Source organism: Pleurodeles waltl, chromosome 3_1 (genome assembly GCF_031143425.1).
Source record: "Pleurodeles waltl isolate 20211129_DDA chromosome 3_1, aPleWal1.hap1.20221129, whole genome shotgun sequence".
NCBI classification, from domain to species: domain Eukaryota; kingdom Metazoa; phylum Chordata; class Amphibia; order Caudata; family Salamandridae; genus Pleurodeles; species Pleurodeles waltl.
This window is the reverse complement of record NC_090440.1, coordinates 670,570,782-670,591,350: the sequence shown is the minus strand read 5'-3', so window position 1 is coordinate 670,591,350 and position 20,569 is coordinate 670,570,782. Positions and strand designations below refer to the sequence as shown.

General features: G+C 45.2%; 1 protein-coding gene across 1 annotated transcript in view; it reads left to right on the top strand.

Moving 5' to 3' along the window:
- Positions 1-20,287, top strand: part of DAGLA (diacylglycerol lipase alpha) — a 258,639-nt gene extending 238,352 nt beyond the window's left edge. The window contains exons 19-20 of the mRNA XM_069223236.1: positions 18,863-19,065; positions 19,201-20,287. Coding sequence (XP_069079337.1) covers positions 18,863-19,065; positions 19,201-20,143 — 1,146 coding nt within the window. The 3' untranslated portion in view covers positions 20,144-20,287. The remainder of the gene's footprint in view (positions 1-18,862; positions 19,066-19,200) is intronic.
- Positions 20,288-20,569: the final 282 nt, after the last annotated feature.

Genomic DNA, 20,569 nt, shown 5'->3' with positions numbered 1-20,569 from the left:
TGGAGTTTGGCCGTGGTTCCTGCTTAGAGGGTATTGCCGTAGTCCAGCTTGCTGCTTACAAGGGCTTGGGTGACTGTTCTGGTTTCGGTGGGTATCCATTTGTAGATCTTTCGGAGCATGCAGAAGGTGTTGAAGCAGGCGGATGAGATGGTGTTGACTTTCTTGGTCATGGCTAGTGAGGGGTCAAGATGAATCCAAGGTTGCGTGCGTGGTCAGTGGGAGTCGGAGTGGTTCCGAGAGTGGCAGGCCACCAGGAGTCATCCCATGCGGAGGGGGTGGAGCCGAAGATGAGGACTTCCGTCATGTCAGTATTGAGTTTGAGGCAGCTGCTCTTCATCCATTCCGCGATGGCTTTCATTCCTTCGTGGAGGTAGGTCTTGGCGGAGTCCTTGGTGAGGGAGAGGATCAGTTGGGTGTCGTCAGCATATGAGATGATGTTGAGGTTGTGGAATCGGGTGATGTTAGCAAGCGGGGCCACGTAGATGTTGAAGAGTGTCGGGCTGAGGAACAAACCCTGGGGTATGCCGCAGATGATTTCGGTGGCCTCTGAGCGGAATGGGGGGAGGCGGACTCTCTGGGTTCTCTGGATTGGGAAGGGTCCAGGGTGCGTTTCTCCTCGAGGAAGTGGGTTAGTTGTCTGTTGACAACCTTTTCGATTACTTTTGCCAGGAAGGGGAGCAGGGAGATAGGCCAGAAGTTCTTGAAGTCCTTTGGGTCTGCCTTGGTTTTTTTGAGGAGGGTGTTGATCTTGGCTTGTTTCCAGCTCTCCTGGAAGGTGGCAGACTCGAAGGAGCTGTTGATGATCTTCCGTAGTTGGGGTGCGATGACGGGGCTTGCTTTGTTGAGGATGTGGTGAGGGCAGGGGTCAGATGGAGAGCCGGAGTGGATGGTGTTCATGTTTTCGATTGTGTCATTGTCGTTGATAGGGGTCCAGGAGAGCAGGAGGTTGGTCGGAGGTGAATCTGTGGTGTTGGTGGTTGCTGGGGGGGGTCTGGGTGCTGAAGCTGACTTGGATGTCTGCGATCACTTTTACAAATGATTATTTTGCAGAAGGTTAATGGCTCCTAATTCTGTAAAGGAAAAGCATACAATTACAATATTTTTGTACAGCATTTTTCTTAATGAAGCTGAGGAGGCCAGTCAACAATTTCTTTAAACACTGTATTTTTTAATCAGGTTCCAGAACCAATATCACGAAGGCCAAATTGGTGCTCAAAAACATATTAAAGTAAATGTCCCCTCTGCATTTTTATTGTACAGTCACGCAAATGGTGATGGGAGGAATGCTTGTGAAAAGTCTAACCACTGACAATCACTTGAAGTAGCATTCCAGCACACTGTCGTCTCCCACAGTGCCACTGTAGACAAAGAGCCATCTTTTGCTCATCAGTACTGACCCTGCACGCCGTGGGAACAGTCCATCCCAAACTGACAGATGCAGCCCCCCGTCCAGAAAGCAGCACGAGTAGCCCTAGACCGATTTGAGGCCTCGTCAGTGAGGTATACCTTGGATCCTGTAGCACAGTGAGCAAGAGACGTACACTTTTGTAGGACCTTGTATAGATCCTACTGAAGCGTTGTACACCCTACTAGAGTATTTCACTGAGGTGATTAAGAATATTTTTCTGACTCCTCCAATTATCAGAAGTGGTGGCTCATAAGCAGGAAAAGAAGCTGTACCAGCACTGCATGGCTAGCAAAAGGTCCAGTGGGACTGAGTGGAATACTTGTCATCGGTAATGGAAGGTGATCTCCCAGACCAGGTGGTAAAGCTGTGAATATTTTGAGGTAAATAGTGTGTAGGTCTCTAATTCTGATACTATGATGCCCAGTTCAGCAGTATTAGGGCTACGTTTTGCTATAGGAAATAGACAAGCTGCTGATCTCCTTTTGGAAAAAACAAAGGCAGTGGACATTGTTGATGAAGATATGTTCTCCATGGATGTAAGTGAGAGTGGCACAAACTAGATTAGAAGTTACAAAACGTGATGACTGTATTATTAAATTAATATAAGCCACAGGTCACTATTCTGCCAGCATTATAGCCCATCGTTGTTAAGCTCCTCTGTGCCACTACACACAGGAACCACTCATTGTAATTTTCCAATTGTAAATTGTGTTTATATCGCTCTTGCTACCCCTGATGAGATGTTGAAGCTCTTTGCTGCCTGTAGCACTCTACTCCAGAACCTAAGATTAGAGTTAATAGTTAGTAGATTAGTACTAAGTGTTTTTTTATGTTTTCAGTAGTTCTGTTAGGTTTGTGCAAATCACTTTGGACCTGCCCAATAAGGAGCAGTTCAGACCAAACTGCTAGGCAACGTCACCTCTGCATGTGACCACAAGCAGCCCCACACCAGATTTGGCCATTTTGGACCTCATTATGCAGGTGCAGCTTGAGTTCATTGGTGCAGCGAGCATGCCTAGGCAATACCAATCGCGCTGAAGGCATCACACTGAAACACAAAGGTGATGGACAAAATGCTTGCAATGTGTAATGGCTGAGGCTACATCCCTGGCCATCATTGCTTTGCCCACTATGCCATCTCAGGCAGGGAACACCTATATGACAATCAGATTTAGGCCTGCTCCAAAAAGAATAGTCGTGTGCCAAACGACTGCTTTGGCTCATTCTGGGTGGGAACACAAAGCCCCCACCAGTTTCAGTTTTGTGAGCCTCGTCAATGATGTACATCTGAAGTCATGTGGCAGAGTAAGATGAAAGACCTGCTTTTGGGGATACCTCTCCTACTTTGGGAGACACACTTAGCACAGGTAGTGGTGGCAGATTGCTTGGATTAATCACAGTCACTGGTAATTACTCTGGTCTGCATTAAACACAGATAACCACCTTCACTGTTCTGTACCACTGCCCTTGCTTACATAATTCAAAGGGCCATATATAAGATTTGGTTGAGAAAAAAACAACCTTTGAGCCAACAGTAGATCAATGAGGATTAAGTGTGTTACTGAAACACCAAGGGGGACCTGGAGAACTGCAAGAGAAAATCTTTTTTTTTAAAAACCTGCCAGCACAAAACAAACAAACGGGCATGGCTTACAATAGTGTTGCTTCAAAGAGAGCAGCCACTTAGAGATGCCATCACTGTGACTTAAGCAAGAAGGGATAGATAAGGAATGCCTCATGAGGTGTGACTGCGACCAACAATGGATGGGCCAAGGGGTCCTTTAGTCACAGCCCCCCAGTAATACAGTGACAGGACGGCTACTATTCTCTCCATAGGAATGGAAGAACATCTCATCGGACAAATAGTTTTGATGGCGGGCATGTACATTAGTCAGTGAAAGGCCAAATACATGTGACCGATAGTGCAAGGCTACACCCCATGTTTACTAATCTTCTCAGGAAGGAAATGAAGTGTTCTTAAAATCAGCGCCCAGAGAAAGCCCTCAAGATCAGCTAGATCACTGATGCTTGAAGCTATTCCCTTATTCTAAAGAAAGACAACACTTAGCAGCCAGTAATCAACTTAAGACCTTTAAACTTGTGTATTGTGAGTACCACGGTAGGCACTATAGGATATCACACTACTTTTGCAACAAGGTGAGCATATGGCAACTACAGGTTTAAATGAGGTGTGCTTTCTTATACCAGTGCATCAAAAAACAAACAGTGCTTATGCTTTGACGCACAAAGGCGTTAACATCTGGCACAAAATTCTTTCCAATGACGCTCAGAAAGCGCCTATAATAGCAGCTCGCCTTCTGGTTGACTCCTGAGGACAAGTTATGAAGCAGAATGTGCCTACATAACAGGTAATTCCCGATCTCCTAAGGCATTTCTTCAGGATTGGGGGTTCAATCAGGATTGGGATTGGGTTTCACAGTGAACACGCTTACAAAGCTGTTATGTTCCTTTATTAGAATAGATGCGTTTATAAAAAATGATTCTCTTTTCGACTTAGCATCACTGAGGAACAATCAAGAGTCGAGTGGCATGATGGCAGCATGCATATATTTTGTACAGGGCATGTGATCATAAAAACGATATGCCCATTACATAAGTGTCTAGTTCAACAATGCATACAGCACTGTTGCTTGTCAGGATGTTGTAATACCTTACCCCCTACATTTAGCCCAATCAAAACATACATTTTCAGCTGTGAAAGTGCATTTGGCAGCTATGACTTCCTACAGGAAATCACCAAATCAGATTTTATTTTTCAAAGGTTCTATAAAATTAAATACTTCTTACGGCTCAAAAAAGTGTTCCCACCAATCAGAAGGCATCTCCTCGGTGGGTAATTAATATACTTATGTCAAAAGTAATGCACCCTCCTTTTGAGCTAGTTCACAAAGTTACATTGCACATTGCAGTGTCTGGTGCTGTCACGGTCAGACTTGGAAGGCCAAGAAGTCACGTAGGGTCTTGCTGCCATCTCTCAAATATTGGAGCCAGGAGAACAAATGTATATGGGTGTCCTCCGAGAGTTCTCGTGTTGGCTGGGGAGATGATATGCAGGACATCATAACATATTAAAAATGGGGAGCAGTGGAAATCGAAGTTGATGTAAAGAGTTTAGGTCTATGAGCAGATACACTGAAGTCCCTTAAATTGGCTGTGACCAGTGGAGCCTATCTCAGGTGACATAATGAAGGGAGCTGTCATGTGAAACACGGACATTGTAGTTGCTGGTGTTGCAAAAAATATATGCCAGTTAGTGGTGCACATTCTAGTTCAAGAAACGCACAAAGCAGATAACTTTAGCTACAGTGTCCAACTGGACCACAAGTAAATGTCAATGAACAGCTCGTGGACAGTGCTTTCAAAGATTACCATAGATTTTTTTCAACTAAAAAAATTCATAGAACGGGCATTACTCCCCATCCAGGTAACCACAAAATGCTGTAATGATAGATTGTTGGGAATCTTTTCTTACGCTTTTCCACCTATATCATTGATACCCAAGTGGCAGCTAAAATTCAGATGGCAAATATAATCATTTGCACCACCTGGGGTACTTTACCATGGTTCTCGCAACTCATGGAAATTTGATAATGCTCACACATGAAGTGTAGAGATGGGAGTATATAGCAGCCGTTGTACAACATGGCTGAAATTAAAGAAAAAAAGCGGTGTGATGGAGCCACCATTGACCGTGTCATAGCTTATTTATTTTCTTTACTTTCAGCCATGTTGCACAGCAACTACTTCTCACACATTTTGTCAGTTAAAAACTGTAAAACCCAGATTTAGCACACCTCCTTATCTCACAAAAACCTGCTAGTACACACTCAAATCACTGTATCAGCCTATTACCATCAGGCTTTTTTTTTTATAGACATCTACAGTCTGGCCCACCTCCCAGGCATTCTTAACCTCACACAATTTTTCTCTGCTGGAACGTACAACAAAGTTAGTCACCAACCTCTTTCTCTACCTATGAAATTTAAATGATCTCGATTGACTTCAGATTTATCTTAATCCAGATAAGGGAGAAGTGTGAACTGTAGGGAACAGACCCATTTCTCTTGGGATGAATTAGCCTACAGGCACAACCAAAGGGCCCTGGACACACGTAGTATGCCAAAACATTTCCAGTGCTAATACAAATCATTCGGATGATTATTGGCTTGCTTATATGCAAAAGTTCAACATTGTCATGCTGCAGGAGACTTGGGTGCTTGATGACATCATTTGGGATGGTTAGCAAAGTTTTAGTGTTCCAGCCACCCTGTCTGTAAGCAGGTGAGCTCAAGGGGACTTAGCAACCTTGATCCAAATATCTAAGACTTTCAAAATCATACTCATAACCTTCAATCCCACAGGAATTCAAATCCTTTGGGTGATTTTCTTTAGTATGTTTAACTTCTTCCCGCTAAATTTGTATAACTCTTTTAAGCAGCAGGATAGGAGTTGTAATATTGCAACTTTGTTTTGTGTGATTGATTCATTGAGGTATGGATATTTTCGGTCCTGCAAAGATTCAATGTAATTATTGGGGGCAATTTTAATGCAAGGATAAGCAACCGTATTACCCTCCATGACCCTTTCCAAACCAGAGAAATTACTATATAGGGCTTACACTATATAACAATTTATCAAAGTTTGATTTTTGTAATTATTTCGAAATTGTGGGGGACGTTAGCAACCAGATAGCAACCTTTATTGGATGGAGCCAGGGATCACTGATAATAATGAGCCAAGTGGTATTAGTCGTATACCCCCAAAAAAGGAGTATTTAAACTATCTACAATAGGCAAAGGTCCAAGGTTAATGTTGCAGGCTGCCCATATCCTGTCCCTGCTGGCTTCCACCATCAGGGACAACCTTGATTTGATAAACGAGGATCTGTTAAAAGTTAACGCGCCAACAGTTTTGACAGTGATGCCAGGGTTAATCACCATATTATTACTGTCCTAATATGTGCGCCCAAAAGCAACTGGAAGTGACAACCTAGCTGGTTTAATAACGATTGAAGGAGGCGGACCATCAGCTGCACTCCACTTTTAACAGTGAACCTTGAGAACAGGCCCTCATAGTCAAAACGAGGACAGCGTATCAGTTGACAACTACCCAGATGTGCTGGGAACAAATGTAAATGCTGAAACATTTTAAAATGATTTATTCATTTGCTTCTGACTTTAAGGCTGTTCCACAGGATACATCTTTGCCTAAGCATTAGGTTTGAGCTTCAAGAGGTTTTTTTTGCCACCTGCCCTACCACACGCATAATGCTGCTGGCCCAGATGATGTTCCCATGGATTTGTATAAGGAAAACATTGATTTATGGGCCCCCAATAATCACAGATTTAGTGAATGTTGCAGCTACTCTTGGGATACGTACTTAATGGCAGACAACAGTGATCGTACCTGTATACAAAGATTGAAATAGACAAGACTGCCCCTGCCATAGGGCTGAGTCGTTGCTAAACTATAGTCAAAGTAGTTGTCCATATAATCCTCCACAGGGTAAAGGATTGGGCAGCAAACACGAATAGGCGTGCCCAGTATGGGTTTAGAAAGGGGCTTGTAATTAAAAGCAATCTTTGAACTTATATTTGTTAGTTAATTAATAAACATACAATTGCTAAGAGAGGAGCAGTTTATCTTTCCTTTTGGACTTCAGTAGTTTCTGTGATCTGGTTAGCCAATCCAAGCTATTGTCCAGTCTCCTTCAGGTAGGCCTCCCTGAGCCCTTGGTGGATGTTTTGCGGGCACTGCAGTGGGATTACAACGTTAGTTAGGTATGGGACTGAGAGATAATGCACTGAGCCCTTTGGCTTAGTTTATGGGGGTTTGTCAAGGCTGTGTCATCACCCGATTCCATTTAAATAAATATATAATAATGATTTGACTACATTTTCAACTTCCAATGGTAAAGACCTACCAAAGGTTGGATCCATCCTCGTTCCAGTCCTACTTTATGCAGTAAATGCAGTCTTGCTCTAATGTACCCCCAATGGTGTTAGAGGGTTAATTGACAGTTTTGTCCTTTTCATGGACAACTTGACTCTCAAGACCAATAGTCAAAAACCCAATATTAGACCTGACAGCCTTAGGGTGGTTATTCCCCAACTTTTTGCATGGCTCCCTCCACTTTTCTGACACTGTTTTTGATGGTTTTAGGACTCTGCGCACTTTACCCTTGCTAACCAGTGCGAAAGTGCATATGCTCTCTCCCTTAAAACATGGAAACCTTGGTTCATACCCAATTGGCATATTTGATCTACTTCCAAGTCCCTAGTAAAGTGCAGTACATGTGCCCAGGGCCTTTAGATTGAATGCTACTAGTGGACCTGCAGCATTGGTTGTGCCACCCACATAAGTAGCCCCTTAACCATGTCTTGGGCCTGCCATTGCAAGGTATGTGTGTGCAATTTCATTGCCACTTCGAATTGGCATTTAAAAGTACTTGCCAAGCCTTATACTCCCCTTTTTCTACATATGTCACCCCGAAGGTAGGCCCTAGGTAACCCAGAGGGCAGAATGCTGTGTAGGTAAAAGCAGGACATATATCTGTGTGTTTTATATGGCCTGGTAGTGGAACGCTCCTAAATTCGTTTTCCACTGCTGTGAGGCCTGCTCCTTTCATAGGCTAACATTAGGGATACCGACATATACTGTTTAAGTGGTAGATTCTGATCAGAAAGGGGTAAATAGGTCATATTTAATATGACCAGAATGGTAATACAAAATCCTGCTTGTTTGTGTGGTTGGATTTTATATTACTATTTTAGAAATGCCATTTTAGAAAGTGAGCATTTCTCTGCACTTAGAGTCCATCTATGCCTTACAGCCTGTCTCCAGTCCACATCTGGGCTGGGCTGGTCGACAGCTCCCTTGTGCATTTCACCCAGACAACCAGAAACAGAGGATACTCAGTCATACCTGCACTCATCTGCATACTGAATGGGTCTTCCTGGGCTTGAAGGTTGGAGGAGCCTGACACTATCATTTCAAAGGCTAGTGGCCTGCCGTCAGACAGTGGACTGCCAAACCCTCTACTGGGACCCTGGCAGACAGACCTGTACTGAAAGGGGACCGTATGCACTTCCAAACCATTCTTTGAAGTCTCCCTCGCTTGAAAGGCACTTTTGGATATATAAACTGGGTCCCTGACTCCACTAACTCAAACACTTCCTGGCACAGACACTCTGAACTGGATCCTGCAACCTGCCAATAGGTGCTGCCTGGCTGCCCAAAGGACTCACCTGGACTGCTTTGCTGTGAAGGACTGCTGCCTTGCTGGCCTCTGGCTCTGCTAAGAAGTGCTCCCCAAGGGCTTGGATTGAGCTTGCCTCCTGTCTCAGGGCCAAAAAGACTTCTATTCTTCAAGGAAACTCCTTGTGCAGCGAAAATCAGCCTGCCGGAATTGACACACAGCCTGCCCAGCGGTGAAAGAATTACTGCATCACCAAACTGGAACGACGTAGCCCAGCTCCCAGAGTAGAGATGGACGCAGCGCCTGCATTGCGAACGCACAGCCCTACCGGATCGACGCATCGCCGAGCCGGAACGATGCAGACCGACTTCCTGCATGAGGAATCGCCGCAGTGCCTGCCGTGGGACAGAATCTCCGATGCATTACCACACCGGATCGATGCAGAACCTGTGACTTCATCCTGCATGCCCAGGATTTCCATGCATCGTCCCTGGGTGTCAAAAGACCCTGCATCGCAGTGAGGATCCAAGAATGCATACCGGAAATCGATGCAATGCCCTTGCAGTGTGGGAAGAATCAACGCATCATCTGTGCGCATCAGGAAATCCGACGCACACCTTCATTTTTCCACACATCTCCTCCTCTGCGGTCGTTGTGCGTGTAATTTTGACGCATACCAGGTACTTTTTTCACACAAGAGACATTTTTTGATTCTTAAAGACTTTGGGGCCAGATGTATCAAAGGGTTTTACCCATTCTATGTCTATGGGAAAATGTGTTCGTACATATGGCCCTAAGACTCTTATTATTATTGCAAAAGTGATATTTCAACTTGTGCTTATCAAATCTTGATTGTTTTTACCTTAATATGCTCAGATAAATATTTTATATTTTTCTAAACCTGTGTGGTGTATTTTTGTGGTGTGTTCACTGTGTTATTGCATGATTTATTGCACAAATACTTTACACGTTGCCTTCTAAGTTAAGCCTGACTGCTCAGTGCCAAACTACCAGATTGTGGGCACAGGATAATTTGGATTGTGTGTGACTTACCCTGACTAGGATTGTGGTCCATACTCTGACAAGGGTGTATACCTCTACCAACTAGAGACCCCATTTGTAACACCCAATATATGATCTGTGGTCCATGAAACACTAGACCTATATCTGTTAAAGGAAAGAACAACCTAAGGGTTATTTGGGAGTCACATTCGACTCCAGCAACACATGGCTCAACTGTATTTCAGTCAGATCACTCCGATTTACCCACTCTGTCTGGCCCTCTTTGATTTGCAAGGAACATTGGGAGCAAACCAATTTTATCAACCCTTGAAACTTAAGAACGCAAATATCTGCCAGTCCTGACCTATGAAGCTGCCATATGGAGTTATCATGACTCCTCTAAGTTACAGCATGGGGATCACTTTCATAGACACCTACTAGGTCTACCTCTTTTGAGCCCCCATTATTTCCTCAATGAGGAGCTGGGTCTTACTTACATAGAGGACCATTGTACCTTTAGATTTCTTCATGGGGAAACCAGTATACTAGCCTCAACTGTGAGTTTATTGTGGATTGTTTAGCATGTGACCATGGCCATAAGATCCCTTGGCTGGAATATATTGCGAACATAACTAAAGCCATTGGCCAGCAACACTGCTATCAATCCCCTTAACTAGTTGTCAAGGGTGACACCATAAGGACAAAAAACAATTTATGGGGGATATGGACAACCATTAAGGCTGCGTGGATGTGAGCCACAGATGCTCTGTGCTCGTAGCCTGTCGGTCCGCTGGACCCCATCATGAGTATTGGACCGGGGGTGCACCTATAAGTGCTACAAACTGGCCTTGACTTTCTGCTTCTGCTTTGGAGCGCCATTGGGCACTCCAGTGCGGCCTCTCTAGCGCAGCTGAAACATGGCGATGCCTGGGGAGGACTGGCAACTGTGAGGGACAGAGAGACAGCCGTGGGGACCACCACAACATGGAAGGACCTCCCAGACTCCATAGCCAAACAAGAGGTGGCAGCACGGGGGCCACAGCGCCTCCTTTGAAGCCCCGAGCAATCAGTGCCTGATCTTAAGGTGGCGCCCGACAACCCTCGGCTCCTGCTCTTGCCGACAACTACCCCATAATCACAAATCGGCTGAATCTATAAGATGAGGAGGGGCACTTCACCAACTAAACTGGAGGCTTCCTTGCCGGAGGGAACATTATCCCTGCAGCTACTTGCCCTCTGGCAGGGCTATCCAATGCTGCTCGACCCTAAGCCCCTCCTCCTGTAACAGGGCCCTCTGGGAATTATCTTGATTTCACAGCTGCTCCACAAGGTCCTGGATGCAGAGCTCTCTCCCAGCAGAGGCCTTCAAGAGCACAATTTGAGGACGGGGGCCATGTCAGGGGTGAGTGCTGTAGTGCACAAAGAGGAGTGGGACTCAGCGCCCCAGATCAAGGTGAAAACAGTATCTCACCCCCTATCTTTAATCTTCTGCTTCTTTAGCCCAGCATAACATTTGCCAGGATCCCTCACCCGGTTACAGCAGCTCTCCTTGCCTTCATGAGCGGCACACAGTGGATCGTGCTTTTCCTTTGCTTGCCACATCCTGAGTTAAAGGGGAACCCCAGGAGGAGGGGCCCCTTAACCTGCCAGACCTGCTGCACATTTGCCTCTTGCCTGTACTGCCTTCCTAGACCTCTCTTCATTGACCAGCATCGGGGACACTGATTAGCACCCCTCCTCTCCCTGAAGTGCCTCATTGCTGAGGGGAATTTCTATGATTTCATCTGTAGACACCCTGACCAGTGGCCCTTAGCCTTTCACTATAGGCTGCGTATAGGCCACCTAAGAAGCCGAAATCCAATAGGGTGTCAAGTTACTTTTCCCAAACCACAGCTAAAACTTCCATTGATGCTCCACGCCCTGGGGAGACCATGACCTTAATGAAGGACTACCTGCTATACTCCCTCTGGGACTTCAAAATAGAACTCTGGGAGGAGCTGCGAGCTGATTTAGCCTCCTCGGTGGAGACCCTGAGAGCGAACATTAATGCCAGACTTACGTCACCACAAGCTGATGTTGACTCAATGGGACCACACTCACTCTATCTTGAGGCAAAATGTCAAGAGCTGGACCAAAAAATGTGTCCGCTTCGGACTGAAATGGAATACATGTGAACACAACTACAAATGGCCCTCCTTAAGTGTGAAGACCTGGAGAACCGCTCCAGACCTGGAGGCCTTTGTGGTGGGCATGGTCTCACAACTCCTGGGGGATGGTCATGCAGAAGTGAAACTGGAGAGAGTCCACGGGGTGGGGCCCCCACTACCTGGAGAAGGGAGACGGACCAGAGACATGCTTGTCAAGCAACAGTCCTTTAAGACTAAAGAGCTGGTTCTCCAATCTGCCCGAAAGCATGATCTTATTGCGTTTCAAGGAGCTACATGCTCTGTTTTTCAGGACATTTCCCCAGCCATCCTTGTGAGATAGCTCCAACTCAAACCTGTAACAGACCACCTGCCCAAGGAACATGTTAAATACCGCTGGACTTACCCCTTTGGCATAGCCTTTGACTACCAGAACAAGCACCACCTCTTCAAAGATCTGGAGAGTGCAGCAACGTTGCTGGGCCTGTCCACGACAACCTCTTGGAATGCTGCGGTTCATGGCAGACAATACGCAGGGGAAGGCAATTTGGAAAATAGCTACTGCTGGGGAATCTTAAGCCTCCTATTGTGAACTACGGAGGGATGCCCAGAGGGAGGATCATTGAACTTCACAGTGAATGAGATGTGCAGACTCAGACTATAGCCTGTACCTAGCCCTGCTTTGATTGCAAACCACAGGTCACTCCCCTGAAATGTTTTGTAGAAGGGAATTTTATATTACTAGGTGACTTTAACCTGTTTAACCCCAGTCTTGACAGCATGCATCCCCATCGCACACGCACCAGCACATTTTCAAAATCCACGAAACGGGGTGAGGAAGCTTGGCCTACTAGATGCCTGGAGATTTCTCCACCCAACGTCACAAGAGTACACGTTCATCTGTCATTCCCACATACCTATTCTAGACTTGATCATATATTTGTTAGGTGCTATAACACGTTATCACAGCCGCCACCATACATCCCATCACTATCTCAGATCATGCCCGGGTTGAGCTCACTCAAGCTTGGCAGACCCTGGAATCTTCCTTTTGCAGATGGCTCTTTCCGTACCCCCTGACACGTGATAGTCTCTTCAGAGACAAAATCTGTAAATTCATTAGAGAATACTTTCAGACAAACGACCCACATGACACTAATTTGTCTACGACCTGGGATGCCTTTAAAGCATTAATAAGGGGGAAATGCATCTCCCTCATGTCCACCCTTACTCAGCAGAAAACCCAAGAGAGGTTAGAACTAGAAAGGGAGCTTCAGCAGACCAAACAGGCACACATAGCCAACCATACTTTGACCCTCCTGTGTAAGGTAAAAGCTATTCACGAGAAACGTAACGCCATATCCGCAAATAGGGAGGAATTCACCCTATTGCGTCTTAAGCATACCACATATGAAATAGGCAATAAGGCTGGCACCCAGTTGGCTCAGCAACTTCGGGCTATGTAGGAAAGAGAATACATAGGCCCGATCCAGGGAGCGAACGAGGAGATGATCAACACTGAAGATGGTAAGACAGAAGTGGTTCAGTTCTTTTAAAAGACCCTCTAAACATCTGATTCAGACCTAACCTACACAACTAAAGTATCTGTCAGTGGAGACCCTCCCTAAGATCATACTTACAAAGCATGAACTCCTAGAAGAACCTATTAATGTGGAGAAGGTTCAGTGGGCGACAGAATTCCTTAAACTTCACAAACCTCCGGAACCTGACTGGGGGCACTGCTGAGTTTTACAAGACTTTTAGCTCAGACCTTCTGCCACATCTGAATACCATGTTTAGCTACAATAGTCTAAGCTCAAGTGATAACTCTTTCAATTGGCGAAGCCCTGTTATCCATCATCCATAAGACAGGGAAAGATCCCAGCCAATGTGCATCTTACTGACCGATTGCACTACTTAATCTTGATGCAAAACTGTACACTAAACTACTAGGTAATCGATTGAAGGATGTCATCCCTTACTTAATCCACCCAGTTCAATCTGGGTTCATTAAGGGACGACATACCCACGACAATCTACGATGGGTGATCCACCTAGTTGAAAAAGCAACTAAGAAGCAGAAGATCTCATTTATATTGTTGGCATTAGATGCCAAGAAAGCATTTGACGGGGTGGATTGGAGCTTTCTCTTCCATGCCCTCTGTCACTTTGGTATTTATTTCAGTGGTCCAGGCCAAATACGCTCACCCCCGCCCCTGAGTGCAGGTGAATGGGATTGCCTCTGACTATTTTTCACTAGTACGAGGTACTCGACAGAGATGTCCCTCTTAAGGGACTGATTTCTAGATACATCAGTCTCCCCAGAACAGTGGAAGAAGCTTTGGAGCAATATCCCTGAATTCAACAGATCAATGGGGTTAAGGGACACACACTATAAAGCACTCTACGATTGGTGCCTGTACCCATCTAAACTTCAAAAACAATTCTGGGGGACAACTTCCTATCAGACCAGACCAGTGCATGACAGAAGAAGTGGGTCAGACTAACGTAGAACCCCAGTAACTCCTGAACCACAAGAGGAGGAATTTTATGGAGAAAAGCAATATTAACGGCCCATCATAGAACCACAACAGGGTTGGTCATCGACTCTCTAGTAGAGGATTTTGAGTCGTACCATTAAAGGCCTCCACTGTCAGAGGAATGATAAATATGGTGTTCAACTGGAGGACGAACAGACTGATGCATGCTTCCTCTGAGGATCTCCACTTCCCTCATAGAAGAAAACAATTTGAATACATGCTACCAAGTATAAAATATCAGAGTAAGGAGAATTTTAAGGAACCAGTGTCATCAAGAGCACTAACCCCTAGGGTAGAAAAGAAATGCACACCATCTAAGCAAGACCCACTGTACTATTAAATATAATGCTTCTTCTGAATGATTTGTGTCAGTTGCAAGGAAGAGAGCCAATGCTACGGCCTCTACAGGTTCGCCCCCAGTTAAAGAGAGTAAACACATAGAAATCATTGGAAAGGAAACGGAGAAGCCAATGGCAACAACAGAGGGGGGTTAGAAGACCTCTTGATCCAACATCTCCTTCATCAGTATACAAAGAGGACAAAACATTATAGGTAATACTTGTCTAAAATCGACCATTGACACTTCTGACAAAGTCAGCAGGCAGATGTGTACTGGTACCACATTAAGGAGAAAGCTTGTTAAGAATCTTTAGATTTAACAAGCGGTGCAGGCCTCCATATTAAACATTCCCTTTATTTGAGAGAGCTTGTCTTGGGGGTGGCAGTGGACGTCTCTCTTCCATAAATGACGGACAACAATATAGTCAGGTGAATGAAGGCCATACAATTCAAGGAACCTTTTAGTAGAGGTGTGACTCCTATCAAAAGACCAATATGGAGAGGGTGCCTCCAAACTGCTCCACAACAGACACAGTCCCGAGAGCCAGCTATGAGCCGGAGAACAAGCTCTCCAAGGCAATTTCACCCCCAACAAGGACATCCCTTTCAAGGCATAGCTAGGGGGAAAGTGCTAGACCACCAGAGTGCTGCCCACACCCATCATCTGACTCACACCATGGAAGCCACTGACACTACTTGTATGGGTCAGGGTGGGAGGTTACCTCCACGACGGACAGATATTACCTGAAACAAATGAGTGCTTAATATCCTAAAACATGGCTATTGCATACAGCTAAAGAACTTACCACAGATTTTCAAGCCAAAGAACATCTTGTTAGCAAATAATTGCAACTGGAAATAAAAGGCCTCCTACAAAAGGGATAAGGTAATAAAGCGAAAGCACAACCTCATTCCACAGCAGAACTTGACACTGAGGGCCATCATTAGACCTCAGATTCCTAAATACGCTTATCAGAGTGCAGCAATTCAAAATTATTACACTACTAGAGGTCATCCCACTTCTAAAGGAAGGAGACTATTTAGCAACCATAGACCTCAAGGACGACTACTTTAATATTCAGATGAATAACAAGCACACAAAATATCTAAGGTTTGTGGTAAGCATCTCCCATCACAAATTTAAAGGGCTTGAATAAAGTGAGCACCAGGGGCGTTTAGAATTTTTTTTTTCACTTGTATCCGCTCATTTGAGAAAGCAGGGGGATATTGGTGTACCCCAACCTCCATAACTGGCTGATTAAGGTCAGCTCAAGCAGTCGGTACCGAAACATCTAGATTTCTCTCTGAACATCAATAATTTTTTTTACTATTCCCAAGAGGGTGAGAGTATTTATGAGAGCTACAGTGAACTTGTTGAAAGCTAAAGCATTCCTGATAACACAAGAGGATGATGTTATTGATAGAGCAAGTTCACTGCTACCAGGAGGGACAGTCTCTCAGTGTGAGAATTCTGATTAAATTGCTGGGTCTGATGACCTCATGTTTTCCACGAATACGGTTCGCCAAACTCCATATGAAACCAGTCCAAGTGACCTCATGTATTCCACTAATCCCATTCGCCCGACTCCATACGAGTCAAAGAACAGCTGCAGAACTAGTAGCTGCAATCAACAAGGGGGTTTGGACAATCCAGTGATTGTTACAGCAAAGCTATAGAACTACATACAGTTGTGGGAAGTAGATAATCTTACAGTAGGCAGACCATTCAAGCAGCAACTCCCCTCTGTGACCACTATGACAGATGTATCTCATAGGGTGGGGAGCAGATGTAGGAAGAGGCTATGAAGTACATAAATGTGATGGAGCTCAAGACGATCTTCCTAGCATTAAATGCCTTTCACAAACACATCACATTGAGAATAGTGAAAATCTAAACAGACAACACCATGACAACACAATGACAGTGGTGTACACAAACAAATGGGGAGGCATCAAGTCTTACTTGCTCTCAAGACTAGCTCAAGGCACATAGACATGGATATTGCAAAGAAGGATAACACTGACAGCCATACACTTGCTAGGCCTACAAACGTAGAAGCAGACTGATTAACCAGGCGAGAAAACATCTTGTACCAATGGGAAGTACATCAGGTGGTGGTACACAGAATATTTCAAGAATGAGGAAAACTGCAGACAGACATGTTTGCCACACAGGCAGACACAAAATTTCAAAGTTTTGCATGCAGATATCCATGCCACCCGTCCCTATGGAAATCGGGTGAGTTTGCCTACCACTTTCCCCTGATTTCCACTAATACCATTAGTGATAGACAATTGCAAACAGACTACTATGACGATGAGACCAAACAAACATGGGCCTCTGACTTGATGAAATTCACTCAGGAAAGAGCGATGCCTATACAAGTGTCGGAGAACCCATTAACAAGACAAAGGGGTCGGATATGTCGCCCAGAGCCAGCAAGCCTCGTTCTTGGGACATGGCTCCTGTGGACTTAGAATTTGGACACCTAGTTTTACCATGCAGATTCGTACCATGAAAGTATTGAGGAAAGCCAGGAGACCAAGTTATGCAGCCAAATGGTTTATGTACTAGTACAAGAATAAAAACGTAACACTTAACCTAACACATAACACTACTGTGAGTCGATACTTGTTGCTCCTTTTGGATGAAAAACTAAGCTTACGCATCCATTAGAGCGCACTTATCGGCAATACTACTATACAGCAGGGGCATTTCAGAGAAGAATCTGTTTGCTACATTGGTGATCGAAAGGTTGTTAAAGAGAGCAAAAATAATTACACTGCACAGGTAGGTGCATATACACCTATGTGAATTCTTAATCACGCCCTTATACAACTAATGAAGGGAGCTCTGAACCCATGCAGAAATCAGGATTACAATTTATAACATTGAAAGCTGCATTTTTTTATTGCCATTACTTCTCTATGAATACAGGCAATCACAATACAGAACCATACATACAGAGGCAAAAGCACATAGTAGGCAAGAGATTTACTCCACCACCCACCCCAAAAATTGTATCCCATTTCCAACCTCCAGGCCTTTTTTCCATCCTCCAAAAACGTAAGCTAGAGTTAGGAGAGTGTAATTTACTACCTGCAGAAAACAAAGCATAGAGGAAGAGAAAATCAATTATTTGCCTCTTTTGCACCGGCAAATAGGGCTTCACCCGTACAAGGGCAACTATTGCAAGATGGATAGTACAAACCATACAAAAGTGCTACAATCTAGAGTGGAAATGCTGGAGAGCAGACCAAAAGCACATTGTTCCAGGAAAAAAGGGCCACTCTTTACTTCATAGTAAATGTATCGATACAAATGACATATGCATGGCCACCACATGGTCATCAGTCCATATCCTCACAAGAAACACTGTGTGTATATTCACTTTAATAGAGAGCCTCAATTAGTGGAGAAGATACTGCGAAACCTGTTTGCAACCACACACACACACACCAATGCAACCTCCCAAGCAGCTTTAATACTGCTATGTAACCAGTTCACAGTATGTAACTCCAGAAAAGATTCATCCCGGAAAAGGAAAAGTTTACTTAGAACAGTTTCCCAGCTTGAAGACTTTTGGGGATTCACATGCAACTCATCCACCTCTTGCTGAGGTGTGGTTAGGCCAAGAGAGCAATTCAAAATGAAACAGGTAGGTAATGAGCCCGAAGTCAGTTCAGGTCATCATGAAAGGTAAAAACTAAATCTAAAGATAGCAGCCATGCACTTTGGCAATGTCGGCATGCGTCTGACATAATAGGGGGATGGCACTACCCATCCACTGGTCGATGCCCAAAGGGAAAAAAAGGAATAGGGACTTTTACAGACCTAACCACTAAATGGAATAATGCAAAGCATGTGAATCCAGAAAAGTCTTTAAGGTGCAAAACTGTTGTTACAGGTAAGTAAACGTATTAGTTCCGGATAGTAAGAGGAAAATCAGTTGGTTGCTATGAAGCTGCTGTTTTTACAGTACCCAGAGTTCTTTTTCATTGACTGCTGCATAATGTGGGGAAGGGAGGCATTGCTATTTGAGAATACCAAATGGGAGCGGTCCATCTTTGCCCAAGTTAATGGGCTTGTGAAATAGAGATTATCAGATACGAGCAAAAGGCCAAGTCTCCCAAAAAACTACATACTTCATCCTGTTAGGTCTTCCCTGCTAGTCACTGGAGAATTCAACTATGTGATCTTGTTTTTCAGGTCCTTGAGAATTACAACAAAGGTAAAACAGCCTTACTTTCAGCAGCAAAGGTAATGGTGAGCCCTACAGAAGTTGATCTGAACCCAGAGTTGATCTTCCAGCAGCAGCCCATGCCCTCTGGAACTCCTAGTCTAGAATTAGGAGCAGCATTGCTCACGGGTGCAAGAAGCCGACCTTCAGACCGCAGGAACAGCAGTACAAAGTAGGCACTTTTTCCTTCTGTCTGCAGAATACACCTCCGACACAGTTGTCTGCCGATGTATTGGTTGCCTCATTGTTTGTCTTCTAGCCCCTTTCAGTTGCTTTCTGAATTAATATATTTTCTCTCTCTTTTCAGGAGCAAGTCACAGTCTGAAATCAGCCTGGAGGGGTTTTACGATACTAAGCTTCTTTCACCAGTCTTCAAGGATCCTGTGGAATTGCTGCTGTTGGGCACCAAGGACCGCTTGGCAGTGGCGCTGCAAGACCGCCGAGCTCCACTCGCCACAATGGAAAGCCTCTCGGACAATGAGTCCACCTACAGCTTTGACTCCCGCCGCTCCTCGGGCTTCCGTAGCATACGGGGGTCACCCAGCCTCCATGCGGTCTTAGAAAGGGATGAGACTCACTGCTTCTACATTGATCCCACCATTCCTGAAGAGAACCCCTCACTCAGCTCACGCACGGAGCTGCTGGCAGCCGACAGCCTCTCCAAACATTCACAGGATACCCAGACACTTGAGCCTGTGCATAACAGCACTGGCTCTTCCCCTCCAGTGTTGCCCAGGCGGCTAAGCAGCATTGAGGGGGCTGGCAGCGTGACTGACCGACTGCCAAACCCTTCATGGGAGGATTTGGCTCTCCAGAATGGCCGATTGACGGATGTGCCTAGCCCCCAGGTGCTGGAGTTTGCAGAGTTCATTGACAGCCTCTTCAACCTGGACAGCAAGAGCAGCTCTTTCCAAGACATTTACCGCATGATGGTGTCTGAGAGTGCTGATGATTATGGGGAGATCCCTAAGTCTGTCAGTGACCAAGAGATCCTGCTGCGGGCACAGTACGAACCCAACCTGGTGCCCAAACCTCCCCGGGTCTTTGCAGGATCAGCAGATCCTTCCTCAGGCATCTCTGTCTCACCATCCTTCCCACTGAGCTCATCTGGGGAACTTATGGACCTCACCCCGACGGGTATGAGCAGCCCGGAGTGTCTGGCCCCAGACAAGATTCGGACCTCTACGCCTACTGGACATACGGGATCCAGTCAGGCCAAACAGGAAGACCTCATGATCTCAGCCCTCTAGCAGGGCATGGCAATCTGAAGAAAAACAGGGCCAGAGGTCGATGTAGGTGCTCTGAAAGCCCTGTGGATAAATAAAGGTGTGCTGAGAGCCCCAGGATGGAGGCCCTTCAATGTCTAGGAGTTAGAATCCTAGAGAAAGTGGCTGTATAAGCCTGACTTGGGAGTCTTGGGAAACCTTGGGCTTGCTTGTGTTCTCCCCTTCCACATGCATGAGGTCAGGCATATCTATGTCCCGCTCACCTTTTTACCATTCTTTCATGTCCCATTCTGATGCCACAAAATCACCATGCAAAGGGGTAGAAATGCTCTCCTGCCAAGAAGAAAGGTAGAATTGAAGTTGCACACCAAGAAATGTTCAGGGATGCCATTGTGGTCTGTATCTGTAGTCTGCGTTCTTGAAGGAATTTTTGGTCTCTGAATGAACAGA